This window comes from Oncorhynchus kisutch, linkage group LG3 (assembly GCF_002021735.2).
Source record: "Oncorhynchus kisutch isolate 150728-3 linkage group LG3, Okis_V2, whole genome shotgun sequence".
Classification (NCBI taxonomy): Eukaryota; Metazoa; Chordata; class Actinopteri; order Salmoniformes; family Salmonidae; genus Oncorhynchus; species Oncorhynchus kisutch.
The window spans coordinates 2,553,468-2,580,967 of record NC_034176.2 but is presented as its reverse complement, the minus strand read 5'-3'; the positions used below and the strand labels follow the sequence as shown (position 1 = coordinate 2,580,967).

Here is a 27,500-nt window from a genome sequence, read left to right as displayed (position 1 = left end):
CCACCCCCTGGCTGCTATAACAGTCTCCACTCTTCTGCTAAGTCATTAATATGGAGTTGGTCTCCCCTTTGCTGCTATAACAGTCTCCACTCTTCTGCTAAGTCATTAATATGGAGTTGGACCCCCCCTTGGCTGCTATAACAGTCTCTACTCTTCTGCTAAGTCATTATTATGGAGTTGGACCCCCCCTTGGCTGCTATAACAGTCTCCACTCTTCTGCTAAGTCATTAATATGGAGTTGGACCCCCCCCTGGCTGCTATAACAGTCTCCACTCTTCTGCTAAGTCATTAATATGGAGTTGGTCTCCCCTTTGCTGCTATAACAGTCTCCACTCTTCTGCTAAGTCATTAATATGGAGTTGGACCCCCCCTTGGCTGCTATAACAGTCTCCACTCTTCTGCTAAGTCATTAATATGGAGTTGGACCCCCCCTTGGCTGCTATAACAGTCTCCACTCTTCTGCTAAGTCATTAATATGGAGTTGGACCCCCCCTTGGCTGCTATAACAGTCTCCACTCTTCTGCTAAGTCATTAATATGGAGTTGGACCCCCCCGTGGCTGCTATAACAGTCTCCACTCTTCTGCTAAGTCATTAATATGGAGTTGGACCCCCCCTTGGCTGCTATAACAGTCTCCACTCTTCTGCTAAGTCATTAATATGGAGTTGGACCCCCCCTTGGCTGCTATAACAGCCTCCACTCTTCTGCTAAGTCATTAATATGGAGTTGGACCCCCCCTTGGCTGCTATAACAGCCTCCACTCTTCTGCTAAGTCATTAATATGGAGTTGGTCCCCCCTTTGGCTGCTATAACAGCCTACACTCTTCTGCTAAGTCATTAATATGGAGTTGGACCCCCCCTTGGCTGCTATAACAGTCTCCACTCTTCTGCTAAGTCATTAATATGGAGTTGGACCCCCCCTTGGCTGCTATAACAGTCTCCACTCTTCTGCTAAGTCATTAATATGGAGTTGGACCCCCCCTTGGCTGCTATAACAGTCTCCACTCTTCTGCTAAGTCATTAATATGGAGTTGGTCTCCCCTTGGCTGCTATAACAGTCTCCACTCTTCTGCTAAGTCATTAATATGGAGTTGGACCCCCCCTTGGCTGCTATAACAGTCTCCACTCTTCTGCTAAGTCATTAATATGGAGTTGGTCCCCCCTTTGCTGCTATAACAGTCTCCACTCTTCTGCTAAGTCATTAATATGGAGTTGGTCTCCCCTTGGCTGCTATAACAGTCTTCACTCTTCTGCTAAGTCATTAATATGGAGTTGGACCCCCCCTTGGCTGCTATAACAGTCTCCACTCTTCTGCTAAGTCATTAATATGGAGTTGGTCCCCCCTTTGCTGCTATAACAGTCTCCACTCTTCTGCTAAGTCATTAATATGGAGTTGGTCTCCCCTTGGCTGCTATAACAGTCTCCACTCTTCTGCTAAGTCATTAATATGGAGTTGGACCCCCCCTTGGCTGCTATAACAGTCTCCACTCTTCTGCTAAGTCATTAATATGGAGTTGGACCCCCCCTTGGCTGCTATAACAGTCTCCACTCTTCTGCTAAGTCATTAATATGGAGTTGGACCCCCCCTTGGCTGCTATAACAGTCTCCACTCTTCTGCTAAGTCATTAATATGGAGTTGGTCCCCCCTTTGCTGCTATAACAGTCTCCACTCTTCTGCTAAGTCATTAATATGGAGTTGGTCTCCCCTTGGCTGCTATAACAGTCTCCACTCTTCTGCTAAGTCATTAATATGGAGTTGGACCCCCCCTTGGCTGCTATAACAGTCTCCACTCTTCTGCTAAGTCATTAATATGGAGTTGGTCCCCCCTTTGCTGCTATAACAGTCTCCACTCTTCTGCTAAGTCATTAATATGGAGTTGGTCTCCCCTTGGCTGCTATAACAGTCTCCACTCTTCTGCTAAGTCATTAATATGGAGTTGGTCCCCCCTTTGCTGCTATAACAGTCTCTACTCTTCTGCTAAGTCATTAATATGGAGTTGGTCTCCCCTTGGCTGCTATAACAGTCTCCACTCTTCTGCTAAGTCATTAATATGGAGTTGGTCCCCCCTTTGCTGCTATAACAGTCTCCACTCTTCTGCTAAGTCATTAATATGGAGTTGGTCTCCCCTTTGCTGCTCTAACAGTCTCCACTCTTCTGCTAAGTCATTAATATGGAGTTGGTCTCCCCTTGCTGCTATAACAGTCTCCACTCTTCTGCTAAGTCATTAATATGGAGTTGGACCCCCCCCTGGCTGCTATAACAGTCTCCACTCTTCTGCTAAGTCATTATATGGAGTTGGTCTCCCCTTTGCTGCTATAACAGTCTCCACTCTTCTGCTAAGTCATTATTATGGAGTTGGACCCCCCCTTGGCTGCTATAACAGTCTCTACTCTTCTGCTAAGTCATTATATGGAGTTGGACCCCCCCTTGCTGCTATAACAGTCTCCACTCTTCTGCTAAGTCATTAATATGGAGTTGGACCCCCCCTTGGCTGCCTATAACAGTCTCCACTCTTCTGCTAAGTCATTAATATGGAGTTGGTCTCCCCTTTGCTGCTATAACAGTCTCCACTCTTCTGCTAAGTCATTAATATGGAGTTGGACCCCCCTTGGCTGCTATAAACAGTCTCCACTCTTCTGCTAAGTCATTAATATGGAGTTGGACCCCCCCTTGGCTGCTATAACAGTCTCCACTCTTCTGCTAAGTCATTAATATGGAGTTGGACCCCCCCCTTGGCTGCTATAACAGTCTCCACTCTTCTGCTAAGTCATTAATATGGAGTTGGACCCCCCTTGGCTGCTATAACAGCCTCCACTCTTCTGCTAAGTCATTAATATGGAGTTGGACCCCCCCTTGGCTGCTATAACAGTCTCCACTCTTCTGCTAAGTCATTATATGGAGTTGGACCCCCCTTGGCTGCTATAACAGCCTCCACTCTTCTGCTAAGTCATTAATATGGAGTTGGACCCCCCCTTGGCTGCTATAACAGTCTCCACTCTTCTGCTAAGTCATTAATATGGAGTTGGTCCCCCCTTGGCTGCTATAACAGTCTCCACTCTTCTGCTAAGTCATTAATATGGAGTTGGACCCCCCCTTGGCTGCTATAACAGTCTCCACTCTTCTGCTAAGTCATTAATATGGAGTTGGTCTCCCCTTGGCTGCTATAACAGTCTCCACTCTTCTGCTAAGTCATTAATATGGAGTTGGACCCTCCCCTTGGCTGCTATAACAGTCTCCACTCTTCTGCTAAGTCATTAATATGGAGTTGGTCCCCCCTTGCTGCCTATAACAGTCTCCATTTCTGCTAAGTCCTTAATAGGGTCTCCCCTTTGGCTGCTATTAACCCGTCTGCCACCTTCTGCTAAGTCATTAATATGGAGTTGGACCCCCCCCTTGGCTGCTATAACAGTCTCCACTCTTCTGCTAAGTCATTAATATGGAGTGGTCCCCCCTTTGCTGCTATAACAGTCTCCACTCTTCTGCTAAGTCATTAATATGGAGTTGGTCTCCCCTTGGCTGCTATAACAGTCTCCACTCTTCTGCTAAGTCATTAATATGGAGTTGGACCCCCCCTTGGTGCTATAATAGTCTCCACTCTTTCTGCTAAGTCATTAATATGGAGTTGGACCCCCCCTTGGCTGCTATAACAGTCTCCACTCTTCTGCTAAGTCATTAATATGGAGTTGGACCCCCCCTTTGGCTGCCTATAACAGCCTCCACTCTTCTGCTAAGTCATTAATATGAGTTGGTCCCCCCTTTGCTGCTATACAGTCTCCACTCTTCTGCTAAGTCATTAATATGGAGTTGGTCTCCCCTTGGCTGCTATAACAGTCTCCACTCTTCTGCTAACTCATTAATATGGAGTTGGACCCCCCCTTGGCTGCTATAACAGTCTCCCACTCTTCTGCTAAGTCATTAATATGGAGTTGGTCCCCCCTTTGCTGCTTATAACAGTCTCCACTCTTCTGCTAAGTCATTAATATGGAGTTGGTCTCCCCTTGGCTGCTATAACAGTCTCCACTCTTCTGCTAAGTCATTAATATGGAGTTGGACCCCCCCTTGGCTGCTATAAACAGTCTCCACTCTTCTGCTAAGTCATTAATATGGAGTTGGACCCCCCCTTGGCTGCTATAACAGTCTCCACTCTTCTGCTAAGTCATAATATGGAGTTGGACCCCCCCTTGGCTGCTATAACAGCCTCCACTCTTCTGCTAAGTCATTAATATGGAGTTGGGAACCCCCCCCTGGCTGCTATAACAGCCTCCACTCTTCTGCTAAGTCATTAATATGGAGTTGGACCCCCCCTTGGCTGCTATAACAGCCTCCACTCTTCTGCTAAGTCATTAATATGGAGTTTGGACCCCCCCTTGGCTGCTATAACAGTCTCCACTCTTCTGCTAAGTCATAATATGGAGTTGGACCCCCCCTTGGCTGCTATAACAGCCTCCACTCTTCTGCTAAGTCATTAATATGGAGTTGGACCCCCCCTTGGCTGCTATAACAGTCTCCACTCTTCTGCTAAGTCATTAATATGGAGTTGGACCCCCCCTTGGCTGCTATAACAGTCTCCACTCTTCTGCTAAGTCATTAATATGGAGTTGGTCCCCCCTTTGCTGCTATAATAGTCTCTACTCTTCTGCTAAGTCATTAATATGGAGTTGGTCTCCCCTTGGCTGCTATAACAGTCTCCACTCTTCTGCTAAGTCATTAATATGGAGTTGGTCCCCCCCTTGGCTGCTGTAACAGCCTCCACTCTTCTGCTAAGTCATTAATATGGAGTTGGTCCCCCCTTTGGCTGCTATAACAGCCTCCACTCTTCTGCTAAGTCATTAATATGGAGTTGGTCCCCCCCTTGGCTGCTATAACAGCCTCCACTCTTCTGCTAAGTCATTAATATGGAGTTGGACCCCCCTTTGCTGCTATAACAGCCTCTACTCTTCTGCTAAGTCATTAATATGGAGTTGGTCTCCCCCTTTGCTGCTATAACAGTCTCCACTCTTCTGCTAAGTCATTAATATGGAGTTGGTCCCCCCTTTGCTGCTATAACAGTCTCTACTCTTCTGCTAAGTCATTAATATGGAGTTGGTCTCCCCTTGGCTGCTATAACAGTCTCCACTCTTCTGCTAAGTCATTAATATGGAGTTGGTCCCCCCTTTGCTGCTATAACAGTCTCCACTCTTCTGCTAAGTCATTAATATGGAGTTGGTCTCCCCTTTGCTGCTCTAACAGTCTCCACTCTTCTGCTAAGTCATTAATATGGAGTTGGTCTCCCCTTTGCTGCTATAACAGTCTCCACTCTTCTGCTAAGTCATTAATATGGAGTTGGACCCCCCCCTGGCTGCTATAACAGTCTCCACTCTTCTGCTAAGTCATTAATATGGAGTTGGTCTCCCCTTTGCTGCTATAACAGTCTCCACTCTTCTGCTAAGTCATTAATATGGAGTTGGTCTCCCCTTTGCTGCTATAACAGTCTCCACTCTTCTGCTAAGTCATTAATATGGAGTTGGACCCCCCCTTGGCTGCTATAACAGTCTCCACTCTTCTGCTAAGTCATTAATATGGAGTTGGACCCCCCCTTGGCTGCTATAACAGTCTCCACTCTTCTGCTAAGTCATTAATATGGAGTTGGACCCCCCCTTGGCTGCTATAACAGTCTCCACTCTTCTGCTAAGTCATTAATATGGAGTTGGACCCCCCCTTGGCTGCTATAACAGTCTCCACTCTTCTGCTAAGTCATTAATATGGAGTTGGACCCCCCCTTGGCTGCTATAACAGTCTCCACTCTTCTGCTAAGTCATTAATATGGAGTTGGACCCCCCCTTGGCTGCTATAACAGCCTCCACTCTTCTGCTAAGTCATTAATATGGAGTTGGACCCCCCCTTGGCTGCTATAACAGCCTCCACTCTTCTGCTAAGTCATTAATATGGAGTTGGTCCCCCCTTTGGCTGCTATAACAGCCTCCACTCTTCTGCTAAGTCATTAATATGGAGTTGGACCCCCCCTTGGCTGCTATAACAGTCTCCACTCTTCTGCTAAGTCATTAATATGGAGTTGGACCCCCCCTTGGCTGCTATAACAGTCTCCACTCTTCTGCTAAGTCATTAATATGGAGTTGGACCCCCCTTGGCTGCTATAACAGTCTCCACTCTTCTGCTAAGTCATTAATATGGAGTTGGTCTCCCCTTGGCTGCTATAACAGTCTCCACTCTTCTGCTAAGTCATTAATATGGAGTTGGACCCCCCCTTGGCTGCTATAACAGTCTCCACTCTTCTGCTAAGTCATTAATATGGAGTTGGTCCCCCCTTTGCTGCTATAACAGTCTCCACTCTTCTGCTAAGTCATTAATATGGAGTTGGTCTCCCCTTGGCTGCTATAACAGTCTCCACTCTTCTGCTAAGTCATTAATATGGAGTTGGACCCCCCCTTGGCTGCTATAACAGTCTCCACTCTTCTGCTAAGTCATTAATATGGAGTTGGTCCCCCCTTTGCTGCTATAACAGTCTCCACTCTTCTGCTAAGTCATTAATATGGAGTTGGTCTCCCCTTGGCTGCTATAACAGTCTCCACTCTTCTGCTAAGTCATTAATATGGAGTTGGACCCCCCCTTGGCTGCTATAACAGTCTCCACTCTTCTGCTAAGTCATTAATATGGAGTTGGACCCCCCCTTGGCTGCTATAACAGTCTCCACTCTTCTGCTAAGTCATTAATATGGAGTTGGACCCCCCCCTTGGCTGCTATAACAGCCTCCACTCTTCTGCTAAGTCATTAATATGGAGTTGGTCCCCCCTTTGCTGCTATAACAGTCTCCACTCTTCTGCTAAGTCATTAATATGGAGTTGGTCTCCCCTTGGCTGCTATAACAGTCTCCACTCTTCTGCTAAGTCATTAATATGGAGTTGGACCCCCCCTTGGCTGCTATAACAGTCTCCACTCTTCTGCTAAGTCATTAATATGGAGTTGGTCCCCCCTTTGCTGCTATAACAGTCTCCACTCTTCTGCTAAGTCATTAATATGGAGTTGGTCTCCCCTTGGCTGCTATAACAGTCTCCACTCTTCTGCTAAGTCATTAATATGGAGTTGGACCCCCCCTTGGCTGCTATAACAGTCTCCACTCTTCTGCTAAGTCATTAATATGGAGTTGGACCCCCCCTTGGCTGCTATAACAGTCTCCACTCTTCTGCTAAGTCATTAATATGGAGTTGGACCCCCCCTTGGCTGCTATAACAGCCTCCACTCTTCTGCTAAGTCATTAATATGGAGTTGGACCCCCCCCTGGCTGCTATAACAGCCTCCACTCTTCTGCTAAGTCATTAATATGGAGTTGGACCCCCCCTTGGCTGCTATAACAGCCTCCACTCTTCTGCTAAGTCATTAATATGGAGTTGGACCCCCCCTTGGCTGCTATAACAGTCTCCACTCTTCTGCTAAGTCATTAATATGGAGTTGGACCCCCCCCTTGGCTGCTATAACAGCCTCCACTCTTCTGCTAAGTCATTAATATGGAGTTGGACCCCCCTTGGCTGCTATAACAGTCTCCACTCTTCTGCTAAGTCATTAATATGGAGTTGGACCCCCCCTTGGCTGCTATAACAGTCTCCACTCTTCTGCTAAGTCATTAATATGGAGTTGGTCTCCCCTTGACTGCTATAACAGCCTCCACTCTTCTGCTAAGTCATTAATATGGAGTTGGTCCCCCCCTTGGCTGCTATAACAGTCTCCACTCTTCTGCTAAGTCATTAATATGGAGTTGGACCCCCCCTTGGCTGCTATAACAGTCTCCACTCTTCTGCTAAGTCATTAATATGGAGTTGGTCCCCCCCTTGGCTGCTATAACAGCCTCCACTCTTCTGCTAAGTCATTAATATGGAGTTGGACCCCCCCCTGGCTGCTATAACAGCCTCTACTCTTCTGCTAAGTCATTAATATGGAGTTGGACCCCCCCCTTGGCTGCTATAACAGCCTCCACTCTTCTGCTAAGTCATTCATATGGAGTTGGACCCCCCCTTGGCTGCTATAACAGTCTCCACTCTTCTGCTAAGTCATTAATATGGAGTTGGACCCCCCCTTGGCTGCTATAACAGTCTACACTCTTCTGCTAAGTCATTAATATGGAGTTGGACCCCCCTTGGCTGCTATAACAGTCTCCACTCTTCTGCTAAGTCATTAATATGGAGTTGGACCCCCCCTTGGCTGCTATAACAGTCTCCACTCTTCTGCTAAGTCATTAATATGGAGTTGGTCCCCCCCTTGGCTGCTATAACAGTCTCCACTCTTCTGCTAAGTCATTAATATGGAGTTGGACCCCCCCTTGGCTGCTATAACAGTCTCCACTCTTCTGCTAAGTCATTAATATGGAGTTGGTCCCCCCTTTGCTGCTATAACAGTCTCCACTCTTCTGCTAAGTCATTAATATGGAGTTGGTCTCCCCTTGGCTGCTATAACAGTCTCCACTCTTCTGCTAAGTCATTAATATGGAGTTGGACCCCCCCTTGGCTGCTATAACAGTCTCCACTCTTCTGCTAAGTCATTAATATGGAGTTGGACCCCCCCTTGGCTGCTCTAACAGTCTCCACTCTTCTGCTAAGTCATTAATATGGAGTTGGACCCCCCCCCTTGGCTGCTATAACAGTCTCCACTCTTCTGCTAAGTCATTAATATGGAGTTGGTCCCCCCTTTGCTGCTATAACAGTCTCCACTCTTCTGCTAAGTCATTAATATGGAGTTGGTCTCCCCTTGGCTGCTATAACAGTCTCCACTCTTCTGCTAAGTCATTAATATGGAGTTGGACCCCCCCTTGGCTGCTATAACAGTCTCCACTCTTCTGCTAAGTCATTAATATGGAGTTGGTCCCCCCTTTGCTGCTATAACAGTCTCCACTCTTCTGCTAAGTCATTAATATGGAGTTGGTCTCCCCTTGGCTGCTATAACAGTCTCCACTCTTCTGCTAAGTCATTAATATGGAGTTGGACCCCCCCTTGGCTGCTATAACAGTCTCCACTCTTCTGCTAAGTCATTAATATGGAGTTGGACCCCCCCTTGGCTGCTATAACAGTCTCCACTCTTCTGCTAAGTCATTAATATGGAGTTGGACCCCCCCTTGGCTGCTATAACAGCCTCCACTCTTCTGCTAAGTCATTAATATGGAGTTGGACCCCCCCCTGGCTGCTATAACAGCCTCCACTCTTCTGCTAAGTCATTAATATGGAGTTGGACCCCCCCTTGGCTGCTATAACAGCCTCCACTCTTCTGCTAAGTCATTAATATGGAGTTGGACCCCCCCTTGGCTGCTATAACAGTCTCCACTCTTCTGCTAAGTCATTAATATGGAGTTGGACCCCCCCTTGGCTGCTATAACAGCCTCCACTCTTCTGCTAAGTCATTAATATGGAGTTGGACCCCCCTTGGCTGCTATAACAGTCTCCACTCTTCTGCTAAGTCATTAATATGGAGTTGGACCCCCCCTTGGCTGCTATAGCAGTCTCCACTCTTCTGCTAAGTCATTAATATGGAGTTGGTCTCCCCTTGGCTGCTATAACAGCCTCCACTCTTCTGCTAAGTCATTAATATGGAGTTGGTCCCCCCCTTGGCTGCTATAACAGTCTCCACTCTTCTGCTAAGTCATTAATATGGAGTTGGACCCCCCCTTGGCTGCTATAACAGTCTCCACTCTTCTGCTAAGTCATTAATATGGAGTTGGTCCCCCCCTTGGCTGCTATAACAGCCTCCACTCTTCTGCTAAGTCATTAATATGGAGTTGGACCCCCCCCTGGCTGCTATAACAGCCTCTACTCTTCTGCTAAGTCATTAATATGGAGTTGGACCCCCCCTTGGCTGCTATAACAGCCTCCACTCTTCTGCTAAGTCATTAATATGGAGTTGGACCCCCCCTTGGCTGCTATAACAGTCTCCACTCTTCTGCTAAGTCATTAATATGGAGTTGGACCCCCCCTTGGCTGCTATAACAGTCTCCACTCTTCTGCTAAGTCATTAATATGGAGTTGGACCCCCCCTTGGCTGCTATAACAGTCTCCACTCTTCTGCTAAGTCATTAATATGGAGTTGGACCCCCCCTTGGCTGCTATAACAGTCTCCACTCTTCTGCTAAGTCATTAATATGGAGTTGGTCCCCCCTTGGCTGCTATAACAGTCTCCACTCTTCTGCTAAGTCATTAATATGGAGTTGGACCCCCCCTTGGCTGCTATAACAGTCTCCACTCTTCTGCTAAGTCATTAATATGGAGTTGGACCCCCCCTTGGCTGCTATAACAGTCTCCACTCTTCTGCTAAGTCATTAATATGGAGTTGGACCCCCCCTTGGCTGCTATAACAGGCTCCACTCTTCTGCTAAGTCATTAATATGGAGTTGGACCCCCCCTTGGCTGCTATAACAGCCTCCACTCTTCTGCTAAGTCATTAATATGGAGTTGGTCTCCCCTTGGCTGCTATAACAGCCTCCACTCTTCTGCTAAGTCATTAATATGGAGTTGGACCCCCCCTTGGCTGCTATAACAGTCTCCACTCTTCTGCTAAGTCATTAATATGGAGTTGGACCCCCCCTTGGCTGCTATAACAGGCTCTACACATAGTGTTTTATTTAGCCTTTATTTAACTAGGCAAGTCAGTTAAGTTGTCTTCTGCAGGTTGTGCTCTAGGGGTAGCCTAGTGGTTAGAGCGTTGGACTAGTAACCGAAAGGTTGCAAGTTCAAATCCCCGAGCTGACAAGGTACAAATCTGTCGTTCTGCCCCTGAACAGGCAGTTAGCCCACTGTTCCTAGGCCGTCATTGAAAATAAGAATTTGTTCTTAACTGACTTGCCTGGTTAAATAAAGGTTAAATAAAGGTTAAATAAAGGTAAAATAAAAAATATAAAAATTCTTATTTTCAATGACGGTCTAGGAACAGTGGATTAACTGGTCTAGGAACAGTGGGTTAACTGGTCTAGGAACAGTGGATTAACTGGTCTAGGAACAGTGGGTTAACTGGTCTAGGAACAGTGGATTAACTGGTCTAGGAACAGTGGATTAACTGGCCTAGGAACAGTGGGTTAACTGGTCTAGGAACAGTGGGTTAACTGGCCTAGGAACAGTGGGTTAACTGGTCTAGGAACAGTGGATTAACTGGCCTAGGAACAGTGGGTTAACTGGTCTAGGAACAGTGGGTTAACTGGTCTAGGAACAGTGGGTTAACTGGTCTAGGAACAGTGGGTTAACAGGTCTAGGAACAGTGGGTTAACTGGCCTAGGAACAGTGGGTTAACTGGTCTAGGAACAGTGGGTTAACTGGTCTAGGAACAGTGGGTTAACTGGCCTAGGAACAGTGGGTTAACTGGTCTAGGAACAGTGGGTTAACTGGTCTAGGAACAGTGGGTTAACTGGTCTAGGAACAGTGGGTTAACTGGTCTAGGAACAGTGGGTTAACTGGCCTAGGAACAGTGGGTAGGAACAGTGGGTTAACTGGTCTAGGAACAGTGGGTTAACTGGCCTAGGAACAGTGGGTTAACTGGTCTAGGAACAGTGGGTTAACTGGTCTAGGAACAGTGGGTTAACTGGCCTAGGAACAGTGGGTTAACTGGTCTAGGAACAGTGGGTTAACTGGTCTAGGAACAGTGGGTTAACTGGTCTAGGAACAGTGGGTTAACTGGTCTAGGAACAGTGGGTTAACTGGTCTAGGAACAGTGGGTTAACTGGCCTAGGAACAGTGGGTTAACTGGCCTAGGAACAGTGGGTTAACTGGCCTAGGAACAGTGGGTTAACTGGTCTAGGAACAGTGGGTTAACTGGTCTAGGAACAGTGGGTTAACTGGCCTAGGAACAGTGGGTTAACTGGCCTAGGAACAGTGGGTTAACTGGTCTAGGAACAGTGGGTTAACTGGCCTAGGAACAGTGGGTTAACTGGTCTAGGAACAGTGGGTTAACTGATCTAGGAACAGTGGGTTAACTGGTCTAGGAACAGTGGGTTAACTGGCCTAGGAACAGTGGGTTAACTGGTCTAGGAACAGTGGGTTAACTGGTCTAGGAACAGTGGGTTAACTGGTCTAGGAACAGTGGTTTAACTGGTCTAGGAACAGTGGGTTAACTGGTCTAGGAACAGTGGGTTAACTGGTCTAGGAACAGTGGGTTAACTGGTCTAGGAACAGTGGATTAACTGGTCTAGGAACAGTGGATTAACTGGTCTAGGAACAGTGGGTTAACTGGTCTAGGAACAGTGGATTAACTGGTCTAGGAACAGTGGATTAACTGGTCTAGGAACAGTGGATTAACTGGTCTAGGAACAGTGGGTTAACTGCCTGGGCAGAACGACAGATTTGTACCTTGTCAGCTCGGGGATTCAATCTTGCAACCTTTGGGTTACTAGTCCAACTCTCTAACCACTAGGCTACACTTCCCCCCCCCCCCTCTTCTGGGAAGGCTTTCCACTAGATGTTGGAACAGGGACTTGCTTCCATTCAGCCACAAGAGCATTAGTGAGGTCAGGCACTGATGTTGGGCAATTATGCCTGGCTTGTTCCAATTCATCCCAAAGGTGTTCGATGGGGTTGAGATCAGGGAACTGTGCAGTGCAGTCAAGTTCTTCCACACCGATATCAACAAACCATTTCTGTATGGACCTCGCTTTGTGCACAGGGGCATTGTCATTCGGAAACAGGAAAGGGTCTTCCCCAAACTGTTACCATAAAGTTGGAAGAACAGAAACATCTAGAATGTCATTGTCTGCTGTAGCGTTAAGATTTCCCTTCACTGGAACTAAGGGGCCCGAACCATGAAAAACAGTCCCAGACCATTATTCCTCCTCCACCAAACATTACATTTGGCACTACACATTCAGGCAGGTAGTGTCTCCTGGCATTTGCCAAAACCCAGATGAATCCGTCGGACTGCCAGAAGGTGAAGCGTGATTCATCACTCCAGAGAACGCGTTTCCAACTGCTGTGCCGTTGTTGCTCCTAGACATTTCCACTTCACAATAACAGCACTTACAGTTGACCAGGGCAGAAATTTGACGAACTGACACGTTGAAAGTGACTGAGCTCTTCAGTACGGGCCATTCTACTGCCAATTGTTTGTCTATGGAGATTGCATGGCTGTGTACACTATTTTATACAACCGTCAGCAACGGGTGTGGCTGAAATAACCAAATCCACTAATTTGAAGGGGTGTCCACATACTTTTGTATATATATATTTGTATATCTTGTAATTGTTGGGTGTGTTATTGCATTGAGAGAGTTGATGGGAGGATGTAAGAGGATTTTCTTGTGGTTACTCCCTACGGTCTCAAACTAAATTGTCAACAAAAGCACATCTCACACCAGAGGGAAGTGAGGTCACAACAACTGAACTGAAACGGCACAGTTCAAAACCCCACTTTGTCAGTTACCTTTAGTGAGTGTAACCTCCATAATGATGCGGTCCTTGGGGCCAGGTCTGGGCGGTCCCTTGCGGACTTCGGGGGTTTGGTCGAAAGTGGAGGGTATGGGGGTTCCGCCGCTGGCGTTGGAGTTAAGGGAGGAGGAGCGACTGAGGAGGGTGGGGGTAGGGCACGGAGTCAGGCTGGGGCTGCGGAGACGAGTCCTCACAGTCAGGGTTATCACGCCCTTCTTCAGCTGCTGCAGTGGACCGGAGACACAAATATACAGTGTTAGGAACAACAACAACAACACACTGAGACACAGAGATACAGTGTTAGGAACAACAACAACAACACACTGAGACACAAATATACAGTGTTAGGAACAACAACAACAACACACTGAGACACAGAGATACAGTGTTAGGAACAACAACAACAACACACTGAGACACAAATATACAGTGTTAGGAACAACAACAACAACAACACACTGAGACACAGTGTCAGCTTTGACTTTCTCAATGATAGAAACACACTAAGACGCACCCTCTCTTTTTAAAAGTGGTTACAGTGGAGGCCCTAGTATCAAGCTCTGTGGTACAGGATCAGTGGAGGCCCTAGTATTGAGCCCTGAGGTCCAGGAACAGTGGAGGCCCTGTGGTCCAGGAACAGTGGAGGCCCTAGTATCAAGCCCTGTGGTCCAGGAACAGTGGAGGCCCTAGTATTGAGCCCTGTGGTACAGGAACAGTGGAGGCCCTAGTATTGAGCCCTGTGGTCCAGGAACAGTGGAGGCCCTAGTATTGAGCCCTGTGGTACAGGAACAGTGGAGGCCCTAGTATTGAGCCCTGTGGTACAGGAACAGTGAGGCCCTAGTATCGAGCCCTGTGGTACAGGAACAGTGGAGGCCCTAGTATCGAGCCCTATGGTCCAGGAACATTGGAGGCCCTGTGGTCCAGGAACAGTGGAGGCCCTAGTATCGAGCCCTGTGGTCCAGGAACAGTGGAGGCCCTAGTATTGAGCCCTGTGGTACACCACATCACATCCCCTTATTCCAAATAGTCTTCTGCTTCCTGCTTACCTTGGAGGTCTGGATGGCCACAACCTTAATCCTATCCCTGTCCTAACTCTACCCAGACTGTTCCTGCTTACCTTGAAGGTCTGGATGGCCTGCTGGTGGGTCAGGCCTTGGAGAGAGTCTCCATTCACCTCCAGAATCTCATCTCCCTCTTTCAGTCGTCCGTCTGCGACCGCTGCTCCGTTAGGGAAGATAGTCTTGACAAAGATCCCCATCCTTCCTCGGGCAGAGTCCTGACCACCGACGATGCTGAACCCCAGTCCCTAACACACACACACACACACACACAAGTTTCAGAACAGTACCAACTACCATCAATACTGTCTGATCCTCAGGCTCGTAACCTGACAGAGACAAAGGTTTCAGAACCACAGAACAGTATCAACTACCAACAATACTGTCTGAACCCCAGGCCCGTAACCTGACAGAGACAAAGGTTTCATAACCACAGAACAGTACCAACTACCAACAATACTGTCTGAACCCCAGGCCTGTAACCTGACAGAGACAAAGGTTTCATAACCACAGAACAGTACCAACTACCAACAATACTGTCTGGACCACAGGCCCGTAACCTGACAGAGACAAAGGTTTCAGAACCACAGAACAGTACCAACTACAAACAATACTGTCTGAACCCAAGGACCCATCAGTCAGCATTTCACTGTTAGTCTACACCTGTAGTTTACCAAGGACCCTTCAGTCAGCATTTCACTGTTAGTCTACACCTGTTGTTTACCAAGGACCCATCAGTCAGCATTTCACTGTTAGTCTACACCTGTTGTTTACCAAGGACCCATCAGTCAGCATTTCACTGTTAGTCTACACCTGTTGTTTACCAAGGACCCATCAGTCAGCATTTCACTGTTAGTCTACACCTGTTGTTTACCAAGGACCCTTCAGTCAGCATTACACTGTTAGTCTACACCTGTTGTTTACCAAGGACCCATCAGTCAGCATTTCACTGTTAGTCTACACCTGTAGTTTACCAAGGACCCTTCCGTCAGCATTACACTGTTAGTCTACACCTGTTGTTTACCAAGGACCCTTCAGTCAGCATTACACTGTTAGTCTACACCTGTTGTTTACCAAGGACCCTTCAGTCAGCATTACACTGTTAGTCTACACCTGTTGTTTACCAAGGACCCTTCAGTCAGCATTTCACTGTTAGTCTACACCTGTTGTTTACCAAGGACCCTTCAGTCAGCATTACACTGTTAGTCTACACCTGTTGTTTACCAAGCATGTGTCTAATAACATTTGATTGAGCCTGCCAGTTAGCCTGCCATTCTCTCACAGCATCCAGCCTGGTTGACACAATGCCATCCTACAAGGGGTAAAAACTCCAATAACTTTCAAACAGATTACGATAGAGAGACATGAGGTTTGGACCGTTGGTTTTCATAGAGGAATATCAACAGAATTATTAACACATTTTATCCATTGGTGAAAATCTGCACTTTGCGCACACGCACATGTGTGTGTGTGCGCGTGTGTGTGTGTGGTGCGTGCATGTGTGTGTGCGTGCGTGTGTGTGTGTGCGTGTGTGTGCGCGTGTGTGTGTGTGTGTGAGTGCGTGTGTGTGTGTGTGTGTGTGTGTGTGTGTGCGCATGTGTGTGTGTGTGTGTGTGTGTGTGTGTGTGTGTGTGTGTGTGTGTGTGTGTGTGTGTGTGTGTGTGTGTGTGTGTGTGTGTGTGTGTGTGTGAGTGCGTGTGTGTGTGTGTGTGTGTGCGTGCGTGCGTGCGTGCGTGTGTGCGTGTGTGTGTGTGTGTGTGTGTGTGTGTGCGTGTGTGTGTGTGTGTGTGCGTGTGTGTGTGTGTGTGTGTGTGTGCAGTGCTCACCTTGCCCTGTCCTTTCATAAGGACAATGTTGGATATAATAGACGGCTGGGCCAGTCGCCATGGAGACTCCACTTGAACGGTGCTCAGGGAGCGAGCTGATTTCTTAACTATCTGATACTCCTAGTGGGGGGTGGGGGGAGAGGGAGAGAGAGAGAGAGAGAGAGAGAGAGAGAGAGAGAGAGAGAGAGAGAGAGAGAGAGAGAGAGACAGAGAGACAGAGAGAGAGAGCAATACAATTAGACCAAATCATGAGAAAACAAAAAGATAACTACTTAACACATTGGGAAGAATTAACAAAAACACAGAGCAAACTAGAATGCTATTTGGCCCTACACAGAGAGTACACAGCGGCACAATACCTGACCACTGTGACTGACCCAAAATTAAGGAAAGCCTTGACTATATATATATATTCAACATATATATCAACGAATTGGCGCGGGCACTAGAAAAGTCTGCAGCACCCGGCCTCCCCCTGCTAGAATCCGAAGTCAAATGTCTGCTGTTTGCTGATGATCTGGTGCTTCTGTCACCAACCAAGGAGGGCCTACAGCAGCACCTAGATCTTATGCACAGATTCTGCCAGACCTGGGCCCTGACAGTAAATCTCAGTAAGACCAAAATAATGGTGTTCCAAAAAAGGTCCAGTCACCAGGACCACAAATACAAATTCCATCTAGACACTGTTGCCCTAGAGCACACAAAAAACTATACATACCTTGGCCTAAACATCAGCACCACAGGTAACTTCCACAAAGCTGTGAACGATCTGAGAGACAAGGCAAGAAGGGCATTCTATGCCATCAAAAGAAACATAAATTTCAACATACCAACTAGGATCTGGCTAAAAATACTTGAATCAGTCATAGAGCCCATTGCCCTTTATGGTTGTGAGGTCTGGGGTCCGCTCACCAACCAAGACTTCACAAAATGGGACAAACACCAAATTGAGACTCTGCACGCAGAATTCTGCTAAAATATCATCCGTGTACAACGTAGAACACCAAATAATGCATGCAGAGCAGAATTAAGCCGATACCCACTAATTATCAAAATCCAGAAAAGAGCTGTTAAATTCTACAACCACCTAAAAGGAAGCGATTCACAAACCTTCCATAACAAAGCCATCACCTACAGAGAGATGAACCTGGAGAAGAGTCCCCTAAGCAAGCTGGTCCTGGGGCTCTGTTCACAAACACAAACACACACTACAGCGCCCCAGGACAGCAGCACAATTAGACCCAACCAAATCATGAGAAAACAAAAAGATAACTACTTAACACATTGGAAAGAATTAACAAAAAAACAGAGCAAACTAGAATGCTATTTGGCCCTACACAGAGAGTACACAGCGGCACAATACCTGACCACTGTGACTGACCCAAAATTAAGGAAAGCCTTGACTATGTACAGACTCAGTGAGCATAGCCTTGCTATTGAGAAAGGCCGCCGTAGGCAGACTTGGCTCTCAAGAGAAGACAGGCTATGTGCTCACTGCCCACAAAATGAGGTGGAAACTGAGCTGCACTTCCTAACCTCCTGCCCAATGTATGACCATATTAGAGAGACATATTTCCCTCAGATTACACAGATCCACAAAGAATTCGAAAACAAATCCAATTTTGAAAAACTCCCATATCTACTGGGTGAAATTCCACAGTGTGCCATCACAGCAGCAAGATTTGTGACCTGTTGCCACGAGAAAAGGGCAACCAGTGAAGAACAAACACCATTGTAAATACAACCCATATTTATGCTTATTTATTTTATCTTGTGTCCTTTAGCCATTTGTACATTGTTAGAACACTGTATATATATATAATATGACATTTGTAATGTCTTTACTGTTTTGAAACTTCTGTATGTGTAATGTTTACTGTTCATTTTTGTTGTTTTTCACTTTATATATTCACTTTGTATGTTGTCTACCTCACTTGCTTTGGCAATGTTAACACATGTTTCCCATGCCAATAAAGCCCTTGAATTGAATTGAATTGAATTGAGAGGTAGAGAGAGAGAGAGAGAGAGAGAGAGAGAGAGAGAGATGGAGAGAGAGAGATGGAGAGAAAGAGAGGTAGAGAGAGAGAGAGAGAGAGAGAGAGAGAGAGAGAGAGAGAGAGAGACAGAGAGAGAGAGAGAGAGAGAGAGAGAGAGAGAGAGAGAGAGAGAGAGCGAGAGAGAGAGCGAGACAGAGAAATACTGATTAGAGAGATGCACTGGACTTTTTGAAACGAACCTGATTTGGTATCCACAAACGTTATGGTCACTTGGTTTAAAAATCTGCACAGAAATCTCTGGACTGAGTCTGAAAGCCCTGGACTGAGTCTGAAAGCCCCTGGACTGAGTCTGAAAGCCCCTGGACTGAGTCTGAAAGCCCCTGGACTGAGTCTGAAAGCCCCTGGACTGAGTCTGAAAGCCCTGGACCGAGTCTGAAAGCCTCTGGACTGAGTTTGAAAGCCTCTGGACTGAGTCTGAAAGCCTCTGGACTACAGTATATAGTGTATTACAAGACTCTGGACACCTTGTCTGGCCAATCTGGCCTTGATTAAACACAGCAATTAGCCAAGCCACGAGAAGCATTGTGGTGAAAGAAGGAGAGGCAGGCTGAGAGGCCGGTCTGGGCTTTGATGTCCCTCGGCCTGGGTTATTATCACACAAATCAAGGAGGACAAGGAGACTGTACAATCTATCTATCAGCCTGATGAGTGAGCAGAACAGGCACTTATAACCTATTTAAAGCCCATGGGGAGACGGCGAGACATTGGAGAGGGGAGAGATGGGGGAGACGTGGGAGATGGGGGAGATGGGGAGAGACGGGGGAGACGGAGAGACATTGGAGAGGGGAGAGATGGGGGAGACGGGGAGAGACGGGGGAGACGGAGAGATGTGGGAGAGGGGAGAGATGGGGAGACGGAGAGACGTGGGAGAGGGGAGAGATGGGGAGACGGAGAGACGTGGGAGAGGGGAGAGATGGGGAGACGGAGAGACGTGGGAGATGGGGGAGATGGGGAGAGACGGGGGAGACGGAGATATGTGGGAGAGGGGAGAGATGGGGAGACGGAGAGACGTGGGAGAGGGGAGAGATGGGGAGACGGAGAGACGTGGGAGATGGGAGAGGGGAGAGATGGGGAGACGGAGAGACGTGGGAGAGAGGAGAGATGGGGAGACGGAGAGACGTGGGAGAGAGGAGAGATGGGGAGACGGAGAGACGTGGGAGAGGGGAGAGATGGGGAGACGGAGAGACGTGGGAGATGGGGGAAGTTAGGGTGTGTGTACATTTCTTTTAAACCTTCAAGGGAAACACCGTTTTGCATTATTTAATGATGGGGATTATTTTAGATCCCTAAGTAGGAATGGTACCAATGAGACTTAAGGTCTTCAGAGGCGGTAGCTGAGCACCACAGGTAGGGCTTAATCCACTTCCTCTTCAAGGGGAAATTCCCCATGGGGATAGTACATTACTGACCTTGACCTTCACCCTTTGACCTCTGCTGTTGTAATGACAAACCTTTGGGTTGGACGTGATTGGATGCTTTTAGGGTTTGGGGTTGGTGTGGGATTCGGTCATGGCTAGAAGGGATATGGTTTATGTCAAAGTGATGTCACACTCTTGTTCTGAACTCAGACATTGAACAGACTGTTTCAAGGACAGCTTTTTTCCATCTACGTAACATTGCAAAAATCTGAAACTTTCTGTCCAAAAATGATGCAGAAAAATTAATTGATGCTTTTGTCACTTCTAGATTAGACTACTGCAATGCTCTACTTTCCGGCTACCCGGATAAAGCACTAAATAAACTTCAGTTAGTGCTAAATACGGCTGCTAGAATCCTGACTAGAACCAAAAAAATTTGATCATATTACTCCAGTGCTAGCCTCTCTACACTGGCTTCCTGTCAAAGCAAGGGCTGATTTCAAGGTTTTACTGCTAACCTACAAAGCATTACATGGGCTTGCTCCTACCTATCTCTCTGATTTGGTCCTGTCGTACATACCTACACAGCACGCTACGGTCACAACATGTAGGCCTCCTTACTGTCCGTAGAATTTCTAAGCAAACAGCTGGAGGCAGGGCTTTCTCCTATAGCTCCATTTTTATGGAACGGTCTGCCTACCCATGTCAGAGACGCAAACTCGGTCTCAACCTTTAAGTCTTTACTGAAGACTCATCTCTTCATATGAGTGTAGTCTGGCCCAGGAGTGTGAAGGTGAACGGAAAGGCTCTGGAGCAACGAACCACCCTTGCTGTCTCTGCCTGGCATGTTCCCCTCTCTTCACTGGGATTCCCTATTACAGGGGCTGAGTCACTGGCTTACTGGTGCTCTTCCATGCCGTCCCTAGGAGGGGTGCGTCACTTGAGTGGGTTGAGTCACTGACGTGATCTTCCTGTCTGGGTTGGCACCCCCCTTGGGTTGTGCCGTGGCGGAGATCTTTGTGGGCTGTACTCAGCCTTGTCTCAGGATGGTAAGTTGGTGGTTGAAGATATCCCTCTAGTGGTGTGGGGGCTGTGCTTTGGCAGAGTGGGTGGGGTTATATCCTTCCTGTTTGGCCCTGTCCGGGGATGTCCTCGGATGGGGCCACAGTGTCTCCTGACCCCTCCTGTCTCAGCCTCCAGTATTTATGCTGCAGTAGTTTATGTGCCGGGGGGCTAGGGTCAGTTTGTTATATCTGGAGTACTTCTCTTGTCTTATCCGGTGTCCTCTGTGAATTTAAGTATGCTCCCAATGTCAAGTTCAATAGCCTTGTTCAAGCATTGTATAAATCCCTACACACTGAGTCCGGGGAACAGCCCAGCTAGTCGATTACCTATCAACTAGACTCCGTACCAGCACTGTGATTATAGGGATTTTCACCAAAAACATTTTTGTGAAAATCCCCCGCCCCCCCCATAGGATTACTTTGATCAAAATAACATTGATTCTGAACACTCCTCCAAGTCTCAACTTCGGCAGACAAGTTTCAAACTCTTGTGGGAGTTTGACATCACATAAACCGTATCCCTTCTAGCCATGAACATTGTACATTGCAACCTGCATGAATAACACCTTCCACCAGAAACTGACCTGGCGACCCCTGACCTTTGACCGACTGACCTGTCGGACGCCCAGACACTGACCTAGTGACCCCTGACCTCTGCCCTTTGACCGACTGACCTGTCGGACGCCCACAGTGTCTAGCTGCTGAGGCAGGGAGTGTTTGCGTCCGCCTCGTGTCGGTTTCTCCACCATGTCACTTCCCTCCTCTCCATTCTCCACGATCAGCTCGTCATCCTCTCCAACAGACTCCAGACGACTACCGCCCCCTGAAACAAATGGCATGAAAAGACATGAAGTCTCACAGTCGAATCATCTTCTTCCATCTTCACCGTATTATAGAGCCTCATGCCCCTATATTTGTCTAAACGTGACCTCAATTTTATTCACCACTTTCAGGGACATGAAATAACATGGCATAATTACCCACTGGGCACAGACGTCAATTCCACGTATATTCCACGTATATTCCACGTTGGTTCAACATAATTTCACTGAAATGGCGTGGACACAACATGATTCAACCAGGGTGTGCCCAGTGGGTAACTGCTGTCAATGACAGAGGTTAAAACTGTTTGTATAATCTTTACTGGAGGACAGCCAGTCAAACCAAACATTAGAACTATCCTCCCCTTTAATGAGGAACAATGACATCAGAACTATCCTCCCCCTTTAATGAGGAACAATGACATCAGAACTATCCTCCCCCTTTAATGAGGAACAATGACATCAGAACTATCCTCCCCTTTAATGAGGAACAATGACATTAGAACTATCCTCCCCTTAATGAGGAACAATTACATTATAAGAGAGGAGAGAGGAGTGGAGCTGGAATAGAGAGAGGAGTGGAGCTGGAATAGAGAGAGGAGTGGAGCTGCAATGGAGAGAGGAGTGGAGCTGGAATAGAGAGAGGAGTGGAGCTGGAATGGAGAGAGGATTGGAGAGAGGAGTGGAGCTGGAATGGAGAGAGGAGTGGAGCTGGAATGGAGAGAGGAGTGGAGCTGGAATAGAGAGAGGAGTGGAGCTGCAATGGAGAGAGGAGTGGAGCTGGAATAGAGAGAGGAGTGGAGCTGGAATGGAGAGAGGATTGGAGAGAGGAGTGGAGCTGGAATGGAGAGAGGAGTGGAGCTGGAATGGAGAGAGGAGTGGAGCTGGAATAGAGAGAGGAGTGGAGCTGCAATGGAGAGAGGAGTGGAGCTGGAATAGAGAGAGGAGTGGAGCTGGAATGGAGAGAGGATTGGAGAGAGGAGTGGAGCTGGAATGGAGAGAGGAGTGGAGCTGGAATGGAGAGAGGAGTGGAGCTGGAATGGAGAGAGGAGTGGAGAGAGGAGTGGAGCTGGAATGGAGAGAGGAGTGGAGCTGGAATGGAGAGAGGAGTGGAGAGAGGAGTGGAGCTGGAATGGAGAGAGGAGTGGACCTGGAATAGAGAGAGGAGTGGAGAGAGGAGTGGAGCTGGAATGGAGAGAGGAGTGGACCTGGAATAGAGAGAGGAGTGGAGAGAGGAGTGGAGCTGGAATGGAGAGAGGAGTGGAGAAAGGAGTGGAGCTGGAGTGGAGAGAGGAGTGGAGAGAGGAGTAGAGCTGGAATGGAGAGAGGAGTGGAGAGAGGAGTGGAGCTGGAATGGAGAGAGGAGTAGAGCTGGAATGGAGAGAGGAGTGGAGCTGTTGTGGAGAGAGGAGTGGAGCTGGAATGGAGAGAGGAGTGGAGCTGGAATGGAGAGAGGAGTGGAGCTGGAATGGAGAGAGGAGTGGAGCTGGAATAGAGAGAGGAGTGGAGCTGCAATGGAGAGAGGAGTGGAGCTGGAATAGAGAGAGGAGTGGAGCTGGAATGGAGAGAGGATTGGAGAGAGGAGTGGAGCTGGAATGGAGAGAGGAGTGGAGCTGGAATGGAGAGAGGAGTGGAGCTGGAATAGAGAGAGGAGTGGAGCTGGAATGGAGAGAGGAGTGGAGCTGGAATGGAGAGAGGAGTGGAGCTGGAATGGAGAGAGGAGTGGAGAGAGGAGTGGAGCTGGAATGGAGAGAGGAGTGGAGCTGGAATGGAGAGAGGAGTGGAGAGAGGAGTGGAGCTGGAATGGAGAGAGGAGTGGACCTGGAATAGAGAGAGGAGTGGAGAGAGGAGTGGAGCTGGAATGGAGAGAGGAGTGGACCTGGAATAGAGAGAGGAGTGGAGAGAGGAGTGGAGCTGGAATGGAGAGAGGAGTGGAGAAAGGAGTGGAGCTGGAGTGGAGAGAGGAGTGGAGAGAGGAGTAGAGCTGGAATGGAGAGAGGAGTGGAGAGAGGAGTGGAGCTGGAATGGAGAGAGGAGTAGAGCTGGAATGGAGAGAGGAGTGGAGCTGTTGTGGAGAGAGGAGTGGAGCTGGAATGGAGAGAGGAGTGGAGCTGGAATGGAGAGAGGAGTGGAGCTGGAATGGAGAGAGGAGTGGAGCTGGAATGGAGAGAGGAGTGGAGCTGGAATGGAGAGAGGAGTGTGCTTGTAGTATCTGCCTTCTCTCTCGCTCCGGTACCACTCAGCCACCAGCTCTGCCCAGCCTTTTTCATTTCCTTCATCAGTGTTCTGTCAATCAGGCCTGTTCTGTTGTATTTATTTAGCCTACTCCGTTAGAGATGTTGATACGAGTCGACGAAGGTCACACAGCCTGTGTAGTTAATAGCAAGACAACCATGAGCCCATGCAACACTGGGGACGTTTACATTTGTATATATAGGCTAGTGTAACTTTGTAAGAGGAGTGCTAATTAATGTTGTCTCTGAACTGTCGAATGGGAGCGCAACAGAGCCAGTTACAACTGTAGTATCTAATCGTCAGTAGACGAGAGAAAACACAGCAGCTACAGATCACTACGACTAGGTCCTGGTCCAATAGCCTGAGAGAAAACACAGAGGCTACACATCATCAACTAGGTCCTGGTCCAATAGCCTGAGAGAAAACACAGAGGCTACACATCATCAACTAGGTCCTGGTCCAATAGCCTGAGAGAAAACACAGAGGCTACACATCATCAACTAGGTCCTGGTTCAATAGCCTGAGAGAAAACACAGAGGCTACACATCATCAACTAGGTCCTGGTTCAATAGCCTGAGAGAAAACACAGAGGCTACACATCACATCGACTAGGTCCTGGTTCAATAGCCTGAGAGAAAACACAAAGGCTACACATCATCAACTAGGTCCTGGTTCAATAGCCTACAGTAGATGTGGTTTGTTAAATGATCTTTTTAAACATAAAATGAATGGAGTGAATTTGGAGTGACTTTTTTCCCCCGCTGTGAGCTGGGTTTTTTGCTGATTGAGGGAAAGGACATTGAGCGCTGGAGTGGTGCTCTGTCAACGCTGGGTGGGACTGCTTCACTCCGCTCACACGCTCCGCTACCTGTTCAGGATGGTTGACTAGCTGATGGTTGTAAACCTGCCTTGTTTTTAACCAGTTAACAGTGCAGCATGACTGACTGTGTGGCTAACAAGCTTCACTCTATGCTCCATTAGGGACTAATCTCTGTCTCAATTTCAATTCAATTCAATTGACTTTATAGTCATGGCAAGTTCATTATTACTTACATTGTCAAAGTATACATATCGAAAAATATTAATAAAATGAAAATATATATATTTATCTCTCTCTCTCTCTCTTTGTCTCTCTCTCTCTGTCTCTCTCTCTCTTTGTCTCCCTCCCTCCCTCCCTCTCCCTCTCCCCTCTCTACCTTGTGATCTGGTCCTGAACTTCATGGATGTAGGAGAACGGCAGGTTCCTTTAGGTCCCTCCATCTGGCCTCGGTCCTCTAGTTTCTCCAGATCAGTCAGCTGCAAGAAGGAAACATCCCGGATTAGCGCTGCATGGCGAGAAGATATCTGAGCCCAGTCTAGTTCGGTTTGACACACCAGTGTGACAATGGTACATGGGGAATCCATTAATCAATTCAAATCCAGGACGGCAGAGAGAGAAAAATAAAGATTTGATTATGTTTGGAGAGGTAAAGAAGGATTGGATTTTGGATGTTTGGTGGGATTACAGACACAATGGCACATGGGTTTTAACAGACAACAGGAATATTTTTTTGCCTAAAGATTTCTAGAGGTTTACTTTTCTCTGACTGGCCAAACACTTGCTGAGAGACAGAAGAATGTAGCTCACATCACTGCCTTGAAAAATAAATGAAAATATATATTTATATCTCTCTCTCTACCTATTGGTAGATGGGTAAATAAAAACAAAACAAAAAACAGACATTGAATATCCCTTTGAGGCTGAAGTTATTAATTACACTTTGGATGGTGTATCAATACACCCAGTCACTACAAAGATACAGGCGTCCTTCCTAACTCAGTTGCCGGAGAGGAAGGAAACCACTCAGGGATATCACCATGAGGCCAATAGAGACTTTAAAACAGTTACAGAGTTTAAAACTGAGGATGGATCAGCAACATTGTATTTACTCCACAATAATAACCTAAATGACAGAGTGAAAAGAAGGAAGCATGGAAGAATACAAATATTCCAAAACATGGATCCTGTTTGCAACAAGACACTAAAATAAAACTGCAAAACATGTGGCAAAGCAACGCTTTCCCCCCTCCTCTCCCCTATGACTATTCCCCCCTCCTCTCCCCTATGACTATTCCCCCCTCCTCTCCCCTATGACTATTCCCCCCTCCTCTCCCCTATGACTATTCCCCCTCCTCTCCCCTATGACTATCCCCCCTCCTCTCCCCTATGACCTATTCCCCCTCCTCTCCCCATGACTATTCCCCCTCCTCTCCCTATGACTATTCCCCTCCTCTCCCCTATGACTATTCCCCCCTCCTCTCCCCTATGACATCTCCCCCTCCTCTCCCCTATGACTATTCCCCCTCCTCTCCCCTATGAACTTCCCCCCTCCTCTCCCCTATGACTATTCCCCCCTCCTCTCCCCTATGACTATTCCCCCCTCCTCTCCCCTATGACTATTCCCCCCTCCTCTCCCCTATGACTATTCCCCCCCTCCTCTCCCCTATGACTCTCCCCCCTCCTCTCCCCTATGACTATTCCCCCTCCTCTCCCCTATGACTATTCCCCCCTCCTCTCCCCTATGACTCTCCCCCTCCTCTCCCCCTATGACTATTCCCCCCTCCTCTCCCCTATGACTCCCCCTCCTCTCCCCTATGACTATTCCCCCCCTCCTCTCCCCTATGACTCTCCCCCCCTATCCTCTCCCTATGACTATCCCCCTCCTCTCCCCTATGACTACTCCCCCCTCCTCTCCCCTATGACTATTCCCCCCCTTCCTCTCCCCTATGACTCTCCCCCCTCCCTCTCCCCTATGACTATTCCCCCCTCCTCTCCCCTATGACTCTTCCCCCCTCCTCTCCCCTATGACATCCCCCCTCCTCTCCCCTATGACTCTCCCCCCTCCTCTTCCCCTATGACTATTTCCCCCTCCTCTCCCTATGTGACTATTCACCCCTCCTCTCCCCTATGACTATTCCCCCCTCCTCTCCCTAATGACTATTCCCCCTCCTCTCCCCTATGACTATTCCCCCCTCCTCTCCCTATGACTATTCCCCCCTCCTCTCCCCTATGACTCTCCCCCTCCTCTCCCCATATGACTATTCCCCCCTCCTCTCCCCTATGACTATTCCCCCCTCCTCTCCCCTATGACTATTCCCCCCTCCTCTCCCCTATGACTATTCCCCCCTCCTCTCCCCTATGACTATTCCCCCCTCCTCTCCCCTATGACTATTCCCCCCTCCTCTCCCCTATGACTATTCCCCCCTCCTCTCCCTATGACTCCCCCCTCCTCTCCCCTATGACTATTCCCCCTCCCTCTCCCCTAATGACTATTCCCCCTCCTCTCCCCTATGACTATTCCCCCCTCCTCTCCCCTATGACTATCCCCCCCTCCTCTCCCCTATGACTATTCCCCCCTCCTCTCCCCTATGACTATTCCCCCCTCCTCTCCCCTATGACTATTCCCCCCTCCTCTCCCTGACTATTCCCCCCTCCTCTCCCCTATGACTATTCCCCCCTCCTCTCCCTGACTATTCCCCCCTCCTCTCCCCTATGACTATTCCCCCCTCCTCTCCCCTATGACTATTCCCCCCTCCCTCAACATCTGATCCTCACCACGGGGCCCCTCAGGGGTGCGTGCTCAGTCCCCTCCTGTACTCCCTGTTCACCCACGACTGCATGGCCAGGCATGACTCCAACACCATCATTAAGTTTGCAGA

At 48.0% G+C, this 27,500-nt stretch overlaps 1 protein-coding gene across 3 annotated transcripts in view; it reads right to left on the bottom strand.

Annotated features, from left to right (window-relative positions):
• The window catches only part of pdzd2 (PDZ domain containing 2), a 157,722-nt gene that overhangs the window by 30,869 nt on the left and 99,353 nt on the right, over window positions 1–27,500 (bottom strand). For all 3 annotated transcript variants that reach the window (XM_031816597.1, XM_031816596.1, XM_031816598.1), the window contains 5 exons: window positions 24,998–25,097; window positions 21,420–21,568; window positions 16,267–16,386; window positions 14,500–14,688; window positions 13,378–13,606 (listed from right to left, as the gene is read on the bottom strand). In XM_031816597.1, coding sequence (XP_031672457.1) covers window positions 13,378–13,606; window positions 14,500–14,688; window positions 16,267–16,386; window positions 21,420–21,568; window positions 24,998–25,097 — 787 coding nt within the window. The remainder of the gene's footprint in view (window positions 1–13,377; window positions 13,607–14,499; window positions 14,689–16,266; window positions 16,387–21,419; window positions 21,569–24,997; window positions 25,098–27,500) is intronic.